This window comes from Mastomys coucha, unplaced genomic scaffold (assembly GCF_008632895.1).
Source record: "Mastomys coucha isolate ucsf_1 unplaced genomic scaffold, UCSF_Mcou_1 pScaffold22, whole genome shotgun sequence".
NCBI classification, from domain to species: Eukaryota; Metazoa; Chordata; class Mammalia; order Rodentia; family Muridae; genus Mastomys; species Mastomys coucha.
Window position 1 is genome coordinate 220531383 of NW_022196905.1, and position 22104 is coordinate 220553486.

A 22104-nucleotide genomic window follows, 5' to 3' on the forward strand; every position below is an offset into this window, starting at 1 on the left:
TGTTTTCAATCCTTTAAAATGCTAGATCCCATAGTAAATGGGAAATATTGTATTAGTTAAGGCCTGGATTTCAGATTTTAATATAACATTCATATAGTGACAGATAATCATTATATCCTTATCATATATCATCCCAGTTTTCTAGGTGAGGATTAATCTTTGCTCTGCTTCTTAGGGGTAATTTGGAGGATTAGGGTAAATTCTTAAATACTCTAAAATATGTTCTGTGAGGTTGAGCCATAAGTTCAAATGCGACTTTAATTCTTCTCTATGTGGAGAGAATGTAGCAATCATCAATGGTAAAAATGACACCAGCCACAATGCACATTTTCCCATGCAAATACCAACATTATCACTAGTGTATAGAGAATACATGTCACAATACAACTCCATATGTAAAGAATATAGAATTTCTTGCTCCTAACAACAGCATGTCTGCCTCTAGTCACTATTGTCTCTGTCCCAGCTTACCAGCCTCCTCCCAGCTTCCTCTCTTAGCTGCTTTCTAGAGGCCAAGATTATATTCAGTGCTTGGATAGGTGTCTCCAAACACATCTGATCCACTCAATATTTCCTGAAGAGAAGCTAAATGGCCTTTCATAGTATCCACTGTGTCCTTTGCTGTCCCTCCCAAACCAAGCTCCAAAGTCTGTAGAGCTCTGAGCCTTGCACATGACCCCCCCTTTAAAAAAAAAGTGTCTACAGTAAATAAATTCAATCAGAAATGACCATTCACTAAGCATTTCCAACTTACTTGTTTAGTGTAAGTAATCTACAAAGTGTGTAGAGGATGTGTTGTATATTACAAACACTTTAGATATAGGGCTTAAGCATCCTCCAAGACAGGGGAAATCCTGGAGGCAGTCCCAAGGCCCCAAGGCACCACTCTGTTTATATTAGTGGTAATGGGAATCGAAAAAAAATGAACATCAAATAAATACAAAGTAAATACGTGACAAAGTCCACCAAAGTTCATGAAGTAATGTATTGTTAGCCTCCGAAGTCTCCAATATACTTATACATTAAAGTCATGGGAGAAATCAACCATACAGAACTTCACTATTGTGAACACAGCTCTACACATCTGTGAGATGCAATACAGAAATTCCATCCTAAGACACCAGGCAATCTAAGACTAATTTTGGCTAGTAGATGAAGCAAATACTATGTATATCTATAAATGTATGTATATATGTGTGTATGAGTGTGTATGTGTGTGCATTCTCTATTGTAAAACTACCCCATATTATTTTATAAATATGTGTCTTGAATCTGCATGTAATAGCTCTAGCTTATATTTATCAACATGGGAGAGCATGATTTATACTTAAGTAATCAGGTAATACTTTCTGTACAAATTAGTTTTCAATAAGTATTTCCTGGGGAATAAATAAACTAAGTAATAAAGGAGCAACAATATTTTTCATTATAACTTATGCTTGTTATTAATTTATTCTGTATCCAGTCCCCAATTATCATTATCTAAATTAAAGGGATTAAATGCTCACAATTATTAAAGATAAAAATATTTGAAAATTTTCAATACATATTAATGATTTATGATTAAAAGTATTACAGGTAAATATTTTCAGAACGCAATGATTACTTCAGGTAGACAAAGTAAATGATAAAATTGATTCAGTGTCTCTGTAAAATTATTCTGTTAGACACGGAACAGGAAATATTAGCACTATAATCTATATCAGAATAAAAGCAAACAGCATTTTTTTTGTAATTGGTTATTTTATTTATTTACATTTCAAATGTTATCTTCCTTCCTAGTTTTCCCTCCACAACCCCCCCATCCCATCTTTCCCCCCTTGCTTCCATGAGGGTAGTCCACCACCTACCCACCCACTCCCAACTCACCACCCCAGCATTCTCCTATACTGGGGCATCGAGCCTTCACAGGACCAAGGGCCTTGCCCTCCCATTGATGCCAGATAAAGCCATCCTCTGCTACATACGTAGCTAGAGCCATGTGTCCCTCCATGTGTACTCTGGTTGGTGGTTTAGTCCCTAGGAGCTTGGGGGGATCTGGTTGGTTGAAATTGTTGTTCTTCCTATGGGGTTGCAATCCCCTTCAGCTCCTTCAGTCCTTCCCCTAACTCCTCTATTGGGATCCCCACGCTTAGTCTGATGGTTGGCTGCAAGCATCTGCTCCTGTATTGGTCAGGAACTGGTAGAGCCTCTCAGGAGACACCTATATCAGGCTCCTGTTAGCAAGCACTTCTTGGCATCAGCACTAGTGTCTGAGTTTGGGGGCTGCATATGGGATGGATCCCCAGTCTTGGGATGGTCGTTCATTCAGTCTCAGCTCCACTCTTTGTCCCTGTATTTCCTTTAGGTAGGAGCAAATCTGGGTTAAAATTTTGGAGATAGGTAGATGGCCTCATCCCTCAACCAGGGGTTGGGGGTATGCCTAACATCTGGATATGATCTTGACAGGTTCTCCCTCCCTTTTGTGGGGTATTTCTACTAATGTCATCCCTGTAGGGTCCTGGAAGGCTCTTGCTTTCCAGGCATCTGGGACTTTCTGGTTGCTACCTCTAGTTCCCCACCCCCAACTGCTACACACCTCTGTTCAGTTTCCTAATCCTCTGTACATCTTCCCCATCTCCTCCCACACCTGATCCTGCCCCCCTTTGTCTCCTCTCCCTCCTCTCTCCCTCCCAAGTCCTTCTCTCTCTCTCTACCTCCTGTGATTATTTTGTTCCCCCTTTTAAGTAGGACTGAAGCTTCCACACTTTGGTCTTGCGGTTCCTCAGAAAATGGAGCATAGTATTACCTGAGGACCCAGCTATATCACTCCTGGACATATACCCAGAAGATGCTGCAACATATAACAAAGACACATGCCCCACTATGTTCATAGCAGCCTTATTTTAATAGCTAGAAGATGGTAAGATATCTCTCAACAGAGGAATGGATACAGAAAATGTGGTACATTTAAACAAGTCAGCTGTTAAAAACAATGATTTCATGAAATTCACAGGCAAATGGATGGAACTAGAAAATATCATCCTGAGTGAAGTAACCCAGTCACAAAAGAACACACATGGTATGTCTTCACTGAACAAAAAACTCAGAATACCCATGATACAACTCCCAGACCATATGAAGCTCAAGAAGAAGCAAGCATTTTTTTTCTCAAAGATTTATTTATTATTATACATAAGCACACTGTAGCTGGCTTCTAACACACCAGAAGAGGGCGTCAGATCTCATTACGGGTGGTTGTGAGCCACCATGTGGTTGCTGGGATTTGAACTCAGGACTTTTGGAAGAACAATCAGTGTTCTTACCAGAAGAGCCATCTCACCAGCACCAGTAAGCAGTATTTTTTAATTTGGTCTTTTTGTTATTGTTCAAAAGAGCCAAAATGTGTGCCAGAGAAATGGGCACAGGAATTTATTTCTAGATTTCACGAGGTCTAGGTTCAACCCTGAAAACTGAATAAAAAGAAAACATTAAACACAAGATTTAAAATATCCAATCAAATTTGGATTTGAAAATTTAAAGTATATTTAGAGAAAGCAATACAATATGAATTATTTATGTATGGAAGCCTAAACACTGCTATAGTAATGGGTAATAAATGTTCTTACTGTGAAATCACTACTAGGATTTATAAACATTTCAGAGATTATTCTAATTTACAGGCAATATTCTTCCAAAAATATATTAATTAATTAACAGAAATAGTTTGTGGATTATTTCTCTGTTATTTGTTCAATAAATAATTAGTAATATTATATCAATAGTTACAATAATTGCAGCTACAGATTCTCTGTCACTTCATATACTCTAGATGTGCTATACTAATACAGGTATATATAGGAATATACATGCCCTCAGGTAGGCAAGGTATAATAAGACTGATTTGGAGGTGTGCGTGTGTGTGAGACTCTTCACACTCATATCTAGCCTTCACATTAACACATGTATACTTATATAATTATCATCCAGCTTTCAATAAGACTATGTTAATGTAAAGAAAAATATGCAGCTGTTCCAACAATACAAATATCAAATGGGAAATCCGATTCCATTCTAGGACTTTCTGGTCTGCTAGAATGAAAGCATAATTCTATACCAGAAAAATGATGTATTGTGCCTGCTGATTTCCACTTGGAAGAAAACTATCCCAATACTTATAGAACTATCAAGATTTACAGGCTAATGATGCATCTCTTTATTTTAATTATTTATTGCCCTTTTATTAATATTTCTCTAATGGGAAATACTTTTAGGCAATGGGAGAGATAATGCCTTCTACTGAAATAACATCTGCTCATCTGTTAGAATGCAGCCATTTGTAGCACAAGGAAGTAGAATTTGAGCTCCCTGTTTCTATGTAAGAGTACTCAGTGTCACTACTGCATTGACTTTGTAGTCTCCTTTTACAAAGGCTATTCTCTATAGTTTCATCACCAACCTGTCAGCAGGCTTTTCTTTAACTACTTGATTTTTTTTCTAGTAAAGGGAATTGAAAGAGTGGAAGGATTTTAGGTCCTGTGATTCTAGAGCTCAGCAATTGTAAACCATTTGACAAGATGTCATGAAATCAGCTCCTAACATCCATGGGATCTCCAACACAATAAGCCACAGCTTTTTGGAGAATTGATTTGTGGTTTGGAGAAGTGATGTGTGGTTTCTGAAGAGCTCTTTATATTTCTGAAGACTTTGTCTTTTAGGGATCTTTGTAATCACAGTCCATTAATTTGACTATGAATGGATTTCTGCCCATTGACATATTCAACTTTGTAGACAGAAATATATTAGTAAATATGTATTATACTCCCAGAAAATGCATATTTTAGCCAAGGACAGGCACTGGCCAACTGTTAAGTGCTGTTCGTTTGTTACATTGTTGCTTTTATTTCTTCTACTTCATCTTCTATTCCTCCTTCAGAATTTTGTATGCACCCATACATTTCTAAATGCAGTCTGAAATACTGTTGTAATCTTAAATTCCATGTAGATTTCACTGTTCCAGGGGCATCTGATTTATAACCCAAGTATCTAGGTAAAGGCTGAAGTTTGCTGATCCCCAAAACCAACTTGATTTATTTTACTGTCTTTGAACTTGAGATACATGCACACTTCAGCAAAGATAATCATAGCATTTCTTCTTTCTGGATATATAGCCTATATAATTTCAAGCATAAAAACAGGTCTAACATGTGTTATTTTTTTTCAAAACTTGACAGAAACTCTAGAGTCACCTGAGAAGAGGAAACCTAAAGTGAGGAGTTGTCTCCATCAGCATGGCCTGAGAGCATGCCCATGTGGGACATTTTCTGGATGAATGATTGGTGTGGGGAGGGCCCTTTCCTCCTCAGGCTAGGCATGGTGTTTCTTATAACAAAGAAACCCAAAGAATACCATTTTCCTATGCTTGAATCCTTTGCTTAGCTCTGCCTTTTCTTTACATCTTTAATTTCTCAAATCTTGTGATTTAGCACCAAAGCAGCCACACTGATGGACTCATCATTACCTAAGAAAAGGAATGTCTGCCATATGTCCTGAGGATTGTTGAAGAAAAAATAGGATACTCAGTCATCTTTATGGCATCTACTTCTGAGAGAGAGAGAGAGAAAGAGAGAGAGAGAGAGAGAGAGAGAGAGAGAGAGAGAGAAGGGAGAGTGCACTTTGATAGTGTGTAAAACCTGTGGAGTTCCATTAGGAATAGGCCATGAGCCCCACAGTGTGTAAAAACTATGGAGTGAGGGAAATCTCAGGGAAAGAAGGCTCATGAGTCCCCATGGTATAGAAAAGCTGAGGAGTTAGTGAGTCCTCTGAAAAAGATGGGCTAAGAGAGCAGGATTTTGTGTGTTAAAGCTAGAGTCTCATTAATCTACTTGTGCACACAGTTCCAGCCCTGTGCCCCTTAGACTGCTAGCGAGCCAGCATTCCTCCCTTTAGAACTATGGACCTCTGATGAAAACACAGACACTGGGCCAAGAGGACCTGCAATAGTTTCTATTAGTGCCACCAATTTGAGTGGAAGGAAGGCCTTGAGCAATTTAGAAGGAATCTAAACAGAATTGAAGCATTGGGTGTGGGGAAGTACTCCTCTCCTAGCTTGGAGCCTGTGACATACTCAGTTGAACATAATAGTCAATCCAGAATGGGCCTTCTGAATGATGTGCAGCAAACCACTAAGGAAATGGAAGGGGAGAGAATAAACCATGCCCGTAGAATTCTCCTGGTAATTCTAGAATGAAGCTCCTGCAACACTTTTTGTTTTAATCAGAAAAGTTAACTTCAGGCAATTTCTACAATTAGCTCCAGGTGGTATTTTTAGTCTTCCTGATGGCCATCTGTTTGGCAAATGGCAGGGCCATTTCCAGCATTGTTGTGGCACACTGTTTCAAGTGACATAAGTGATGGCTCAGTTGGACCCTGGGGTGATTATCTGCTTCAGTGTTGTTACAAGAGGGCACAGAGAAGAATAGAAAATGTACCTGAAAATCACTGCCTCCTCTCAGCGATTGCGACTGCTTCTCTACAGGTGTGTGGGGGGGTATTTTATGTTAGTATACCTCCATCCTTGGGGCATCAGGAGTCAGGAAAAGAAGGAGAACAGGAGGTGAGGCCAAGCTATAAAATCTCAAAGCCTCCCCAGCTAATACACTTTCTCCAGCAAGACCCCACCTCTTAAATGTTTCAGAACCTTCCAAATCAGTGCTACTAGCTGAGGACTAAATGTGGCCTCTTGGGATCATTCTACATTCACATCACAGTGCCCTTCATGAGAAGGAAGGTATGTGTGAGCCAAGTAGATGGCACCAAACTCTGTTAGCCCTGCTGCCTTTCGATGCTAGTTAGACATCCAACTGGATGCAACAGCAGAATTCAGAGATGGCAGCTAGAAAGACAATTTTAAGACTTATCAGCTTAAAAAAAAATGAGGAACTCAGGGAAGTTTTTAAATTAGATAAAGGAGAATCTGAATATACTGGCCATACCTACAATCCAAGCAATTGGGAGGGAGAACATGAAGGACTAATGCAAGTTCAAGACCACCCTGGTCCATGTAATGAATTATAGACCAGTCTTGAATATAAAGTGAGACCCTGACTTACAGATAATGAATAGGTAAGAGTGTCTTCCCACATCCTTAATGATTCAACAACAATACACAGGAGAAAGTAAGAAAAAGCTAAGCAGGCTACATCTTGTCAGGGTATGCTTTGTTTTACACAAACACACACACACACATACACACACACACATACACACACACACACACACACACACACACACACACACACACACAACTTAACCTAAGGGGAAGAAACAGAAGGTAACTTTAAAATTGCCTTATTTACTCATTTTTACTATTATGAGAGTACTGTGTACATTTGTGTAATTCTCATGGTAATCCTGTAGGAAATGTGAATGTTCTCATTTTAAAGGGAAGAAGTTGAGATTTAATAGAGTTAGATAATAAGGAGCTGGGCTATTTTCTTTTGTGATCTTCCTGCCTATACCTTTATATGCACTGTGCCTTGTTACCAATATCTGCCTCATGTCCCTGGTTGCATAGAGAATAAAGCAAGCTAGAGTCTAATGGCATGAATGCGCATCTGGCTTTATTTAGGAGTTTCAGAACAGAGCTAAAGTACACATTCTGTGTAGCTGAGCTTCCTGCTTTACACGAAAGTGAGGCACAGGGAGAGCCAAGCTCCATTCCTCTCTCCTAAGCTTTACCAAGAGGGATGAATGCCTTAGGGCCTGACCATTAATTCCATCTTAAAAGGAAGTATCCCATCATAAACCTCAGGAGGTTAGTAATTAAAGGGGAAAGTATGATATTGACATTTGAAAATATTTTAGCAGTGTTTAATAGCCACTTTTAGATTGTTACATTGAAACAATTAGAACTGAGGCATGTTGTTGGAGTATCTTTAAAAAGTAAATCAAACTACATAAGTACTAGATAATGTATATCTCCATTTATGTGCCCATTTATCTGCAGAAGTGCCTTATTTATTTGTTCACTAATGTGTAGAAGATGTAATGTATTTAGGGGTTTGTTTCTTTGTATGTATGTGCATGTTACGTGTGTGTGGTGTTTGTACATGTTTGTATGCAGATTCATATACCCATATACTCATGTTTGAAAATCAAAGAAGAATCTCAGCTGCCTTGTTCAGTGCATGGTATAGAAATCTGCAATTTCCAAGGGCCTTGGCAGCCTTCCATGTGTCTGCCTCACTCCCACTGAGTACTGAGGTAGTGGGCATATAAGCCACACCAGGTGCTTGTTAGAGTGCTTGGGATCTGAACTCTGGCCACTGTCCTTGTGCAGCAAGTAGTTTTACTGCTGAACTATCTCTCAGGCCCATGTTTCTTTAACATCTTGTAAATGCACAGTCGTGGACATTTCAGTTCATTTCTGCCGAGAGGCCAGTCTCTGATTTGGTACTCTGCTCCTGCCATGGGTTTTGGCTGGCACTGGAGCTTGGCTCTGTCTGCATCTGCAGTCAGCCTTGCCCTCCCTTTTCTTTTTCTCTACTGCCACCAAACATTGTCACCTCACTGCATGTATCCAAGTCAGACTTTACATATGTGTCTTTAAGAACATGGCTGTGCCCAGGACCAGCCTCCATCCCACATTCTCCACCCTACCCCTGGTTGCACTCTGTTACCAGTTAGTTGCACATCTTCCTGTCACCAGGCTTCTCTGCCAAGACACTGCTGTGTATGCACCCCTTTCCCTCCATCTCTCCCCTCCCTTCTCCTCTCCCTTCTATTTCTCCCTCAGCTTCCACGAATCCTGTTACTATGCACTGCCCTTCCCAATGGACACTTCACATTTTCTTTGTCATGAAAGAAGGCAAATCTAGTTAGCTCAGGCAAGCACCTATACTTTCAATGTTTCTGAACATCCCTGGGGCATATGATTTAAACTCTAGCCTCAGAGAACATAAGGAAGACGGGAAACTAAAGAGAAAACCTCAAATGGATACATCAAATTCATTTCACTATGCCTTACATATGCTAAAAAATACTGTGCACATTACTCATTAGTTTTTTAATACACACAAAAGTAATCTTAATTTGTTCTTCGCAGTGTTTCTCCTTGATCCTTTACTCATTTGTAATATTTCTTTCTGGACCTGATCCAAATATTCTCCTTTCTGAAACTCAAAGACCCAAACCAGCTCTCTGATTCAAGTCTGATGAAGGGAATTCTATTTAAAACTAATTATCTCCCCATCGTTCCATTCCTTTTATAGTAATAAGAAAGTTTAAACTGGATATATAGTTTCTCTTGCTATCTGTTTGGGAATGGCACTCTTATATGCTGTATAGAAGGCAAGGGAAGGCTTTATTTCCTCCAGTATTGAGCATTTTGTTACAATATAAAGATTTCTTTTAAAGTACATTTAAATGTGAGGATATTCAGTCTTTTGATTGCTTGGAACATTTCTAAAGCTCTCATGGGTACCAGCATGCATCACATTCATTTAATACTGGTATGACAATTTAAACTCTAATATAATTCAAAATCTGGGAGGGGTTAAACATGGCTCTCTATAAATACTAATATATATGTGAGTATTGAGTCAAATAAAGCTCTTTAAGATATTGGCTTTAAAAGAATGGGCCATAAGGCAGGATGGTATTTCCATAACTCTAAACTTAAAGCACGAGATGAAATGGAAAATGATCTCAGGTCACTGGTCAGAAGAAAAATTGCTTTCTTTTTATGTAGTTTTAATTTTTGATTTTCCTTTGATGAGTTTGAAGTACTACAGCAGTGATATACATGAAAAACCAAGCAACAAGACTATTAATGAACAGTTATCCGAACTGGCAAGCTAAGCAACTCAATTTCCAGTGCAGAATTCTGAATGGTTGAGAGCATGCCTGTGGTGAGTGACTTAAACGACCACATTCAGCATTGTCAATAACAAAAAAAATGAGGAAACAAGCAAATATTATAAAGTTATGAATACTGTGTTTTGTTTGAGGAATCATCTATGCTTATAGGCTGCAATGTGTTAAAAAATGAGACGTCTTTTACTCATTCCTATTCTAAGTGATCATTTTGACAAGTATTTGAGCATCACTTTTTATCCTTCATATTCAGTAACTGCCCCTTAAGTGTCTGATCATGTTGCATTTCTACTGGGAACTCCATTGAGATTTGCTTCCGTGGTGGTCCACAATCACTTCTAACTAACACTGATGACACTGAATTGTCAGGGTGCCTTGAAAGGTGGTCGCCAATTATGCCTCATAGTCTCCTGGTGAAGCAATTGCTAATAGTATTACTGAAAGCATCCTTTGCATTCCTCACAGGCAGAGTCCTTAAAAGTCCATTGGAAGAAATGTCTCTGCTGTACTTGGCAGGAGTAAAGGGGGCAGGCTCAAGCCCACCTGTCAGCTCTGGACACATCACTAGCTTCACACAGTAAGCAGCTTCGTGGCCAGGCTCTTTCGAATTCTAACTGCATTATGTGCTGATTATATGGGAGGCAAGTTTAATGCATTACTCTAATCTCCAGAGATAGAAGTTAATAAGCAACAAATTAATTTGATTCTAAAATTGCCCTTCCAAAACCAAAATCCTTTGACTTACTAATGTTGACATGGAAAGCACATAAAGCATCCAGAGGGTAAAATAGGAAGTGTGTTCTTTGAGTGTCAGGGATAAAAGTGCACTCAGATAGAAATTAGCACTCTAAACTTGGAGTGAGCACCATAAATTTAAAAGATTTTCTCACCCTTAGTTTTTCTTTTTTTCTATTCTTCTGAGAGCTCCATTCCTTAAGTAGTGCTTATGTATAGGGTCAGCCTTCTAGGAAAAAGGGTACCTCTGCATTGTACATACATAAACTGTAGCTAATATTTGCATCTGAATTTGCAATCACCATGGAGCATAAATGGATAGATAGGTAAATTGATGATGATGATGGTGGTGGTGGTGGTGGTGGTGGAGGTGAGAAGGAGGAGAAGGAGAAAAGGAAAGAACAGAGGGAGGAAGGGTGGGGCAGATAAGGGAGGGAAGGAGGGAGAGAGGGAGGGAGATAACTTCAGTAGATCACTCTTCTCTTTTAAGGAAATATTGGAGAAGCATAATGCTAATAAAGTTGAAGATAGCCTTCCTTCATATTAAAACTGGACAAGTCAAGAGTTCATGATGTAAGGAGGCTATTTATAATAATTATAATAACAAGAGCTACCATTTAGTCAGCCTTAGATTATGCCTGGCACCGTACTTAGTATCTTTATAATATGACATGTATATTGTAATATAATATGTAATATAACATGTGTCATATTACTTAATGTTTTCAAGAACTCTATAATTTGTGTGTGTGAAGAGTTTGCAATGGAGTAATGTTCTTTGATAAGGTATATGCAGCCCAGAGATGAAAACAGCTGGGATTAGAAGGATCAAAGAGGATCTTAGAGCCTTCAGGCCCCTTGTCCCTTTGCCCCACCTGCCTTCACACAGTCTCTGACTGAGCTCTGTACATGGTGATTGTGGGATAGGGGGTAGTTCCTGAAACGTACCATTTCTGAATCCCTAGAATTGCCCATCGCTGGGGTAGATCAGTTATTTTCAACTGTTCTTTTTGCACAGACCCTAAATCTGACAGTACTTGACCCATTGCTGTGTGACTCTAGGTGATCCATTTTAAATAATGTGGCTGTTGTTTACCTTGGTACTGTGCTAGTACATACATAAATATTCTGTACAGGTATTCAGGTAAAATAAGGCAGCTCTCACTGGCCCTCTGGTCCATGGTAAGACCCTGTGGACACACCCACTTCAAGATCTACTGGTTTTCAACCCTTTTGGGTATGTGTCACTCCTAGAAAAAAAATATTTGAACTATATTACCACACTGCATATATTTACTGATATACAGGTGATATGACAATGATGACTATTATAGTATGTCTGTGATATGCTTCCTATCTTCTCACATACATTGACATACAAATGTTAATTCACAGCAGTTCTGTACTCTAGGTTGCCTCTCTCTTAGAGACAAGGAAATTAAGACATACTATGTTGACCACTTTTCCCAAGAACACTCAAATGATACATGAAAGAACAGATCTTTAAGTAGGTGTTCAAATTCTAAAACCACCACTGCGTATGTGCTCCTTGACTGATTTGTCTGAAGGAATATAGGTAGGAAATCTCAAACTGTTGTCAAAGGGGCAGCTATTAGACTATGATGTGAGAGTGGAATATATAACTGTGACTTCTTCCTTTCCATTTATCTGTCCATCTACTCCTTCTTGGACCACCTCTCCTTTTCTGTCTTTAGATACAGCCAATCCAAACAGGGTTGTCCTAGCATTCTCTTGTTCCTATTTGTATCCAATCCAAAACAATCAGTATTATTATACCAGGAAGCTTGTGGGTAATGCTTCCCCTCAACAGAAAAGTTACTATGAAAGTCATAGGACTCCTTCCTTTACCCTCTGACATGTGACTTCCAGGAACACTTTCCTAATCCCATTTAGGCTCACACGCTCTGCTCTTTATCACCCAGTGTTTTGGGCCAGGTGTTACTCCATTTTCGCTTGACAAACTCAAGAGGAAACCTCATCAAAACAAACATTACTATTTCATTTTCCACTGTTTTATTCCTTTCATGAAGCAGTGACTAGCCCATGATGGTTAGTAAAGGATAATAATTTAATGAGTGAATAAAAGATTCTCTGAAATCCACCAACAATGTAAGGAATTCAAAACGATGAATTAATAATATGACACAAGGTGCCTTATCACAGACACATTCAAAGGTATTGATACTTTAAAACTGACTGTACCTTGGGACTGGAGAGATTGGGACCTGGATAAGTCACATCATTTTTTAATGACTGGGTTCTGAGAAAGAGGACCAGGAGGTCAGAAAATAAGGAGATAGGATTGAGAAAGAAGATACAGCATAGGGTCAGGAGGTCTTGCTCACTTTTTGTCTTATGCCAACCAAAATTATTAAGAAGTTCAGCATTTTATATACTATTTCCAGGAGATGGAAAGAACAGAGTTCAAAGAATCTCTTAAACAATGGAACAAAGTCAGCAGGAGACTAATTCAGCAAATTTGCACAAAGTGAGCACAGGGTATGACCAGGGCATTACAGACTGAGTGCACAACAGCCTTGGGTCTGATAACACCAGTCTCTTTAAAGAAAAAAGCCAAGATCCCTGGACAAACTTCACTGCTTTAGCTCCAGACTGGCCTTGCCCGGTCTCCTGAACAAGGTCACGGAGCGGGCTCTTTTTGTCCTTTCAGCAGGGCTTCTGAGAAAGCCTTGGATTAATCCAGGTCTCAACAGCTCCCCTTTTTTTATTTCTTGAGGCCAGATGAATTTGGTGCCTGAATGTATAAAAGATTCCTAAGGTTAACATCATCCATGACTCCAAATGTAAAAGAATGTCTATATTATAGTTGTTCTTTTTTCCCTTGAAAGTCTCTTAGACAATCACACTACTTGGGGCTGGGGCTCACAGGTAAAGGTCCAGTTGAGTCCCTCTACCCATCCCTGAAGACATTATAAGAGGATGTAGCCAATAAGGAAATGTTAAGAAGTTATCTTCATTCAGACCAGGTGGCTGCCTCCAGGACAAGCCAACCAGCACTCTAGTTCACCTACTTAGAGGCACAGAGTTCTTTTGAATCATGAAGCATGTCCCCAGGGGGAATATCATCCTGGAATCAGGGATGTCAGATTCCCACTGCATTCTGTGAAACATCAAAAGAATGAGGTAACCTGGATTATTAGAAACTAGAAAACTCAAGTGATTAAATGAGTTGACAATATCTGAGAAATTGTACTTTAGACTTCTGGATTCCAAAGCCATAGGCCATACATGTCACCCAGACCAAAGGCTGAATGAGAGTCCCACCAATGACAAACAAATAAGGATGGTTGATTATATCCCAGTCTGGCTAAAGAAAGCAGTGCAGAACCTCACATGAGAAAAGCCCAGAAGGTCATCCACCAGTCTGATATATTTAACTATTGTGTAATATTTTAATAGCCAGTTATTTTAAAATAAACCTTGATTTACATGCATTATAGCCATTTTTTGTAACTGTTAATCTTAGATCCTATAAACTCTAATGTCATACTTTAAATCTTTAAATCTTTAAATATCTTTAAATATCTTTAAATCTTATATATCTTTAAATCTTAGCCTCTATGTGCCTGTAGGCCTTATTAGGACATTTATATCTTAAAAAGTATTTTAGTTTTCTGTTTCATAAACATATACCCATCTTTGCAAATAAATCTTCAGTTATTAAAATAGTTTGTATCTTTTATCTTTATAACAGTTTTGATTGTTCAATGCCATGTAGCTTTACAGTTATACAGGCAGATCCCTCCCCAGTCCCTGTTTATATGTAAAATTGGCTTAGAGACCCAGCAGTGCACACCTGGATGTTTTTTCACCACAGCAGCTTTGTTTTTTGCTGCTTAGTGGTTTCTGTTAGTATATGTGCTATCTATCACATAAAACTATCAACATAAAAAAAAATTAAAGTCCTGACACAACATCCCTTTAGCTCAAGGAAACTGAAGGGGCAGTGGGGTTTGCTTTTTGTTTGATATTGGGGGGGGGGCTTGTTTATTTTGTTTTTTAACAAATGAAGAAGAAAGGAGGGAAGGAGAAAGAATTACATTTTCAAGTCTCCCTAAGGAACGTTACCAGCTCAGGTCCAGCTTTTCTTTTGTATTTATCTATTAGGTTGTTTCTTCTCCTTTTCCCTGTCAGAGGACCAGTCTGACTCAGGAAAGGGAGTAAGGAGGGACGAACAGAGAAGAACCATGCTCGAATCTGAAGTGGGAAGATCAACTTGCATACTTCAGAGTTAACTTCCACTCAGACATAGACAAATGGGCACCAGGGGCTCTGCTTTCATAACGGAGCTCTTAGAAGGCATCCACAGCTGACCTGGGAAAACACGATGGGGCGTGGGCAGAATGCGGGTACTGTGAATACACTTGCAGTGGGGAAACGTTCTAGATATTTTGTCTGACTTGTCTTGGTCTTTCCCTCTCAGGCTGTTTTGCCACATCTTCCCTGCTGTGCAGCTGCTTCTCCTCTCTAGTCAGACCTGAGAGACAGGTCTCCAGGGAACCAGGGGTGGGCCACACTGCCCAAGGAACCTGGTGCTCTGCTGCTGAGTGGGCCACGCCCAGTCTTCCCAGCCTGGGCCACTGTGCAGCTCTTTCTATTTCTCTCTTCAGCAACATCCTCTGTTGTAGTGGCAGGCCTTTTTTGTCCAAAATATCAGGGGACTCAGGCTCCTCCAGCTCCCACAAATGAAGGGCGGAGGGCATTAACAGGAGATCTAATAATCCTTTATGATAAAAGAGGAAGCAACTTGGCTAGGCTAAATGAGACAGAGCCCTTCCAGGTGGTTTTAAAACTGTATGATCCAAATGAAAATATTCTCCTTCTCTGAGGCATCATGGAGGGAAAGTAATTCAAGAATGTTGTCATCAACCTGGCCCTTTACCTTTTATCCTCTCTCACTCCCTCCTCTCATTCACTCCCTCCTCCCTATCCGTGTCTCTCCCTCCCCTCTCTCTCTTTTCTCCCTCCCCCTTTTTCTCTCCCTTCCCCTCTCTCTCTTCCCTTCCCCTCTCTTTATCTCTCTTTCCCTCTCCCTCCCCATTCTCCCTCTCTCTCCCTCTCTCTCTCCCTCTCCCTCTCTCTCCCTCTCATCCATTCCCTCCTCCCTCCTTCTCTCTTTCCTTCCCTCCCTCTCTCTCTTTTAATTTTAAATTTTTATCTCTTGTCTGGTAGTCTGTTTCAGAGTAGACGGACCAGATTTACAGGACTGTTGAATCATAATTGAATCAAATTTATGCTGTGGATCAAAACAATCTCTAATCAAATTCTACCTTGCCAATTCATTAATATGAAATGCATGTGGTCTTGGAAGGTGATAGTCTATCTTTTTTCATTAATTAATTAATTCATTTATTCACATTACATCCCAATATCACCCCCCTAACAACATTTCTCCCTATTCCCCCCTCTTCTTCTCCTCTGAGAAGTGGGAGCACCCTCTCTGAGTACCACCCCACCCTGACAGATCAAGTCACTGCAGGACTAGACACATCCAACCCACTGATGCCAGATAAGGCACCTCAGTTAGGGGAAAATATTCCACAGGCAGGCAACAGCTTCAGGGACAGCCCGACTCCAGTTGTTGGAAAACCCACATGAGGAACAAGCTGTACATCTGCTACATATGTGTGTGTGATGGGGTTGGGTCCAGCCCATGCTCACTCCAGTGGGTGGCTCAGTGTCTGGGAGCCCCCAATAGTCCAGGTTAGTTGACTATGTTGGTCTTCATGTGGTGTCCCTGTGTCCTCCATGTTCCTTAATCCTTCCCAAGCACTTCCAGAAGATTGCCGGAACAGTTCCATCTAATGTTTGTCAGTGGATCATCTGCACCTACCCAGAGGCTGCTGGGTAGAGCCTCTCAGGATAGTTATACTAGGCCCCTGCCTGCACGGATAACAGTACTGTTAATAGTGTCTGCAAATGGTTCTTGCCCGTGGAATCATTCTTACTTTGGACCAGTCTTTAAATTTTTATCTACACATTTCAATGTCTTTAAACTTATAGGATCTTCATCAGAGAACCAAGTGCAGAGTTTCAGAATGAAAGAAAATATGTTCTCTAAAGGCTTTAGCAATACATTGCAAAAAAATAAAAAATAAAATAAAATAAAATAAAAAAGGAATGCAGAAGCAAAGGAAACAGGGGAAGCAACCATTCTAGACCTTCCTTATAGTGCAACCCTTTAATACACTCCTCATGTTGTGGTGACCCCCAAGTTTTCTAAGTTTGTTGCTACTTTATAACTGCAGTTTTGTCACTTTTATGAATTTTAATGTAAATGTCCGTGTTTTCTGGTGTTCTTAGGAGACCCTTGTGCAAAGGGTCAATGGTTGAGAACCATTGATCTAAAGAAAAATAAAAAGGTTCTCCTAACAATTTTGCTATTCCTTGTTCTAACCCAGTACTTCAGTTTCTTCCCTCAGGTTGATTTCACTTATGTATCTATATATTATAGCTACATTCATGTGTCCTGTACTCATGTGTCCCTGGTTGACATTTTGAGCTGGACCAGCAGGTTATTCTCCTTAGAGAGAGGACCAGGAGACAGAAGATAAAGAGTTATGGGGATAAAGAAGATGAAGTTTGTGTCTGGGAGGTCTTGCTCAAGCTGTCTTATACCAAACAAATTTATTAAGAAGTACTGCATCTTATATACTATTTCCAGGGAGGAGATGGGACAGAATTAGCAATATGTCTTATATAATAGGACAAAGTCAGCAAGAGGCTTATCAAGTAAGGTTGCACAAAGGGAATCCTGGGTATCTGTAGAGCATTACAGACAAACACAGTGGCCTCAGACTGATGGCTCCAGTCTCTTTAGAAAAAGGCCAAGTTCCCAGGAAAAACTTTTAACATCTCTGAGGCTCCAGCTTCATGTCCAGACTGGCCTTGCGAAATCTACTCCTGAGCAAGTGCCATGGACTGGGTTCATTGTGGGGACCCTGTATTCAGCAGGATGAGAGTTCTGGTCAGGTGGGCAATAAGTCGCAGGATGACAGAGTCGACACAGGAGTGTGCTGAATCTGAATGTATTTCTTAAAAATGGCATGAGGCTTTTACAGTCATTACAAGAGAGAAATGATAAATCTAGCAGCTCAGCAGTTAAGGTACATCTGAGGCCACCTGAAACACACTGGGTCTAAAGCAACAGCCATCTCCTCTGGACTGGTGCACCGCTCTCCCCGGGCCCAAGTATTCTGGGTTGGGGGGCTGTGGACTGCATGAATCTAAGTCCTAGTCCATCTAAATTCTAGTTCTAGTCAGAGTGCGAGTGCAATGCACAAAATGAAAACCAGGCTTATATGGTATACAGAAAACAGGGCGAATGACAAGAGTCATGTAGGCAGGCAACAGTCACATCAAGGTCAATAAGATCACATAGGCAAGGGATGGTTACATCAAGGTAGGTAGGATCAAGTATCCAGGTGTGAAGCAGGCAGAGGAGCAGTGGTGCCCTCCCCACTGGGGATATTTTGGTATTCCTATGCTAATTCTCTGGGTCTACTGAAGGCAAGCACCAGGAGGTTCCAATCTAGCAGTTCCTGCTAATGCCTTTACCTGAGGGAAGTCCTTTGATTACACTCTAGTATGTAAAACAGTTCTTTCTTCTGTGGGACTGCCCTGAGAATTTTAACTATATTAACAGTGAGCAATGGTGCCTGGCCTCTGTTGCTAACTCTGAGGACATTCTATCTGATAAGGCAGATTCCTTGTGAGAAATTCCAAGCTAAGGACAGCTTGGAAATAAATTAGGATATATTGGAATGTTGTGCTGGCCAGGAAACAATGCCCAATCTTAGCCATTTACGAATCATTTCTTGGGGCACCTTTATGCCTAAGTAAGAGGGCATGTTGATGATTAGAAAGACTAATCTGGAACACATCTGAGTTAGGAGATGCCAATCACTGTCTGAATATCCAGAAGGCACAGACCCCCCTTTGAAGTCATAAGGCTTCTTATCTTTAATCAGGCTTTTACCCCCGATGTTGCAGATTTTACCGGAGTAAACGAGTGGGTGTGGCAAGCAAGGATACATAAAATGTTTTTGTCCTTTCATCGGGACTTCTGAGAAAGTCTTGGATTGGTTCAGATCTCAACAGCATAGTGGTTTAGAGTACTAGGTGTATGTGTATGATTTCAGGGCTGACCACCCACAGTAGATCCATTTGGTGTGCTCTTCCCTGACGAAGACTGTTCCTGCCACTCTCAGAATACCTTAGTTGCCTGTAGTTCTTCTGGAGCTGAGGTTCTATGAGATTTCCCTAACATTATATGGGTTAACCATATTATCTTCATATAATTTAGGTATGTATACATATACAATTATATGTGTATAAAAAACATTAAAGTAATAGATACCATAAACTTAAGAAAGAGTAAGAGGAAGGTACATGGGGTGGGTTGACTGGAGGAACAGAAAGGGATAAATAATATAATTACAGTGCAATTTCAAATTTAAAAAAAAAAATTATCTATAAAAAAGCACTTGTTGCTCTTGCAGGAGATCTGGTTTCTGTTCCTGGTTCTGTTCCTGGTACTCATGAGTTGCCTCCTGTAACTACAGTTTGGTTTACTTTACCATGAGAGCCAGATTTGCCCCGAATCATATACATAGATGCAAGTAAACACTAGTGCACATAATAAAAGACAAATATTAAAAAAAAATAAAATTGGGCCTAAGAGTCTGGATTGATCTCCCAGAGGACATGGATTCATTTCCCAGCACCCACATGGTGGCTTATGATTCTCTGTAACTCCAGTTCCTAGGAGACCCAACTTTTTTTTCTGGTATCCACAGCCAGCAGATATGCACATGATACACATATATACATTCAGAATAAACACACAAACAAAAAAATTTCTTTTAAAAGTTAAAACAACAACAACACAAAAAATCAAGTTTACTTGACATTTAGGAGAAAGTGGAGCAAGTAATATATTTTTTTTGTAAATTTGAGAACATAAATTTTCCCAGTCCAAACTTACCTCCCTTTTGTTCAATAAATTATGTTTTTCAGATAGCCAGTTTGTCACTGGTTACAATGCTTAAATCTTAACAAACAGGGAGACCAGACTGTACCATAGTGCCATTGATCCAATATTTTAAAGTAACTCCCAGTATTCTGTGAGATGATAATTTGTCCAAATGTGACAGCTGGTGTTGTCAGACCCTGGTCAGAAATCAGTATACAAAGTGTTGAGGGAATGCACATTCTTAGAATGGAGCCTATACAGAAGTAGCCCAGTTCTATGTATAACAACCCACAACTGACCAAATGTAGGAGAAGCTACTAGAAATGGAACTAACCCCTTCCCACTGATTATCATTGAGATTTAGATTTTGAATTTTAGATTTGTCCTAGTAATAACTGTCATTAAGCAAAATATTTCTCTCTTACACATGGCATACATGATCTCAGAAAGTAAATCTTTTGTTTTCTGAAGTATAATTGCAATATGCCTCTGTTTTTGGAAAAGGGGTTGACAGGAATAGATTTGGCCCTTTAAATAAGATTAGCTGAAGGCAAAATGATTTATTTTGTTAAACTAGTAATATGGCTGGCGATGATGGCATGTCAGGCGTTTCATTCCTTTCAAAGAACAAACCATGTCATGAAATGAGTTAACAACTGTAATTATATCGCACAGATGTTATATCAGGAGAAGGTATGTTTGCTGTCCCAGACACACCCCTTGTCTCCCGAGTCCTATGTCTCATGTCCTCTTGCTCTCATTTCCCAAAGCTGCATTTATCAGACCATTTTATGCAAGCTGTTTCATCACTTAATTTCATTCATGCAGTCTTGTGTGCAGGTACCATTATGGCCACCCAGTTTTTCCTTCTGCATGTAGCTTTAGCCTCTATGTGACTATGTTTTTTTTTCCTTCAAAAAGCAAAGAGTGCATCATCTTTAAAAATATTTCTCCATGTAATACAAAGAAGAAATGCACAAAGACACTTAGAGCTACTCACCATCAAGTTTCTGATGCAGAAGTATTGCATGAGATAATGTGTGTACTTTAGAGTCTAAGATTACCACTGATGCCCTGCAAATGCTATTCTACTCTCTTCTTTCCTCTATTCCTCCCTGTTTAACAGCAGACAAATGCAGGGAGCCTTGACTGAATCGGATGATCCTGAGACAGGCTGCCTAACTGATAACAAGCCAACTTCTCGACACTTCTATCCTGTCGCCTTGCTTCTTGTCAGCTCACACCTGCTAGTTGTGTGGCTTATTTTAAGTCTTGCATTACTCTTAGCCAAATACCAATAAGTTTTATGTTGTATTCCTTGCTTTTCTACAAACGACGATGGACTTTAATTCTGGGGACGATGTTGTAAGATTTCTACATTTTCAGATTCACAGAATTTAAAAAAAAATAATCACTAGAAGAAATGATTAAATTGTGGTTTTGTTTGTTTTTGTTTTTGTTTTTGTTTTTCCTAAAACCTAAGAGGTAAAAGGTACTATGCATTAAGTGGATTATTTTGCTCTTTTGTTCATGGAAGTGTTTTCCCACCACTAAATAGCTAATGATGAGTTTTTAACTTACTGTCTTTGGAATAAGACAAAGAATAGAATCCTGCAAGCTTGAAGTTCTGAACCTCCTCTTCCCAGGTCATTTATTAAAGAAATTAAGTCTGACATTGTGCAGCAGCAAAGTCCCCAAGACAATCCTGGAGGTGGAGGCTGCAGACTTTCCTTCCACTGTGCTAATATTAACATAGTTGCCATCAGCTGGTAGAAACGTGTCTGCTTTCTTACTCTGTTCCTAGTCTTCCCTTACTATTGATGTGCTTAATCTTCTTCTGTCAAGTGACTTTATGGAAAGAATGGCTGTTTCTGTTTTGTAATTAAATTAACCTGTTTGTAACTCTTGTTTGGGTTGATTTGGCTTTCAGACTACTTTTCTATTCTTTTTAACAAGGTCTCATTTGTGTCTTGATGCACCGTTTTTAGCACCTGTGACTTTTGTACCGCGGTAGAGGAGCAGGCTGATGAGAAAGCCATCTCCTCTCTGCACTGCATAGCTAAAACAATGAGGTAAAGTAGGGATGGAACTTCCTTTAAAAATCTATAGGGCCAGACTTAATAAATTAAATGCCTTATTCCTAGAACTGCATCCTTAGGGCTACATGTAGATTTTAATGTGTTTTAAGGGACCGATAGTTAATTTGTGGAAAAGTTATACAAAGGCAGATATATTTATGAAATTAAAGTGAAGCTTATTGTGAAGCAAATTATATTTAAAGAGTTTATTAAAAGTTAAATATCTGTTAAGAAACTTAATCATATCTTTCCGAAGGCAATAATGGTATTGGGCCTGGCCTAGGATTTAATTTTGTAAGATGTATCATCACTTGTGGAAAAAAAATGTAGAGTTGAATCTTTGTTATTTTTACTTGGACTGTTGCTGCAACTCTGCATTGAACAAATAAAGCATATTTATTTATTCTGTGCTTCATGAAG

The 22104-nt window shown here is 39.5% G+C and overlaps 1 protein-coding gene across 21 annotated transcripts in view; it reads left to right on the forward strand.

Annotated features, from left to right (window-relative positions):
- Inpp4b (inositol polyphosphate-4-phosphatase type II B) overlaps positions 1 to 22104 on the forward strand; it is a 752337-nt gene that overhangs the window by 724715 nt on the left and 5518 nt on the right. For 17 of the 21 annotated variants that reach the window (XM_031340451.1, XM_031340446.1, XM_031340450.1 and 14 more), the window contains one exon: positions 20733 to 21508. The exons of 2 other annotated variants lie outside the window; for them this stretch is intronic. In XM_031340451.1, the coding sequence (XP_031196311.1) occupies positions 20733 to 20907 (175 nt within the window). In that variant the 3' untranslated portion in view covers positions 20908 to 21508. Of the gene's footprint in view, positions 1 to 10320; positions 10724 to 20732; positions 22089 to 22104 lie in introns of those variants that run through there. 2 more of the 21 variants (XM_031340465.1, XM_031340464.1) reach the window with 2 other exon arrangements.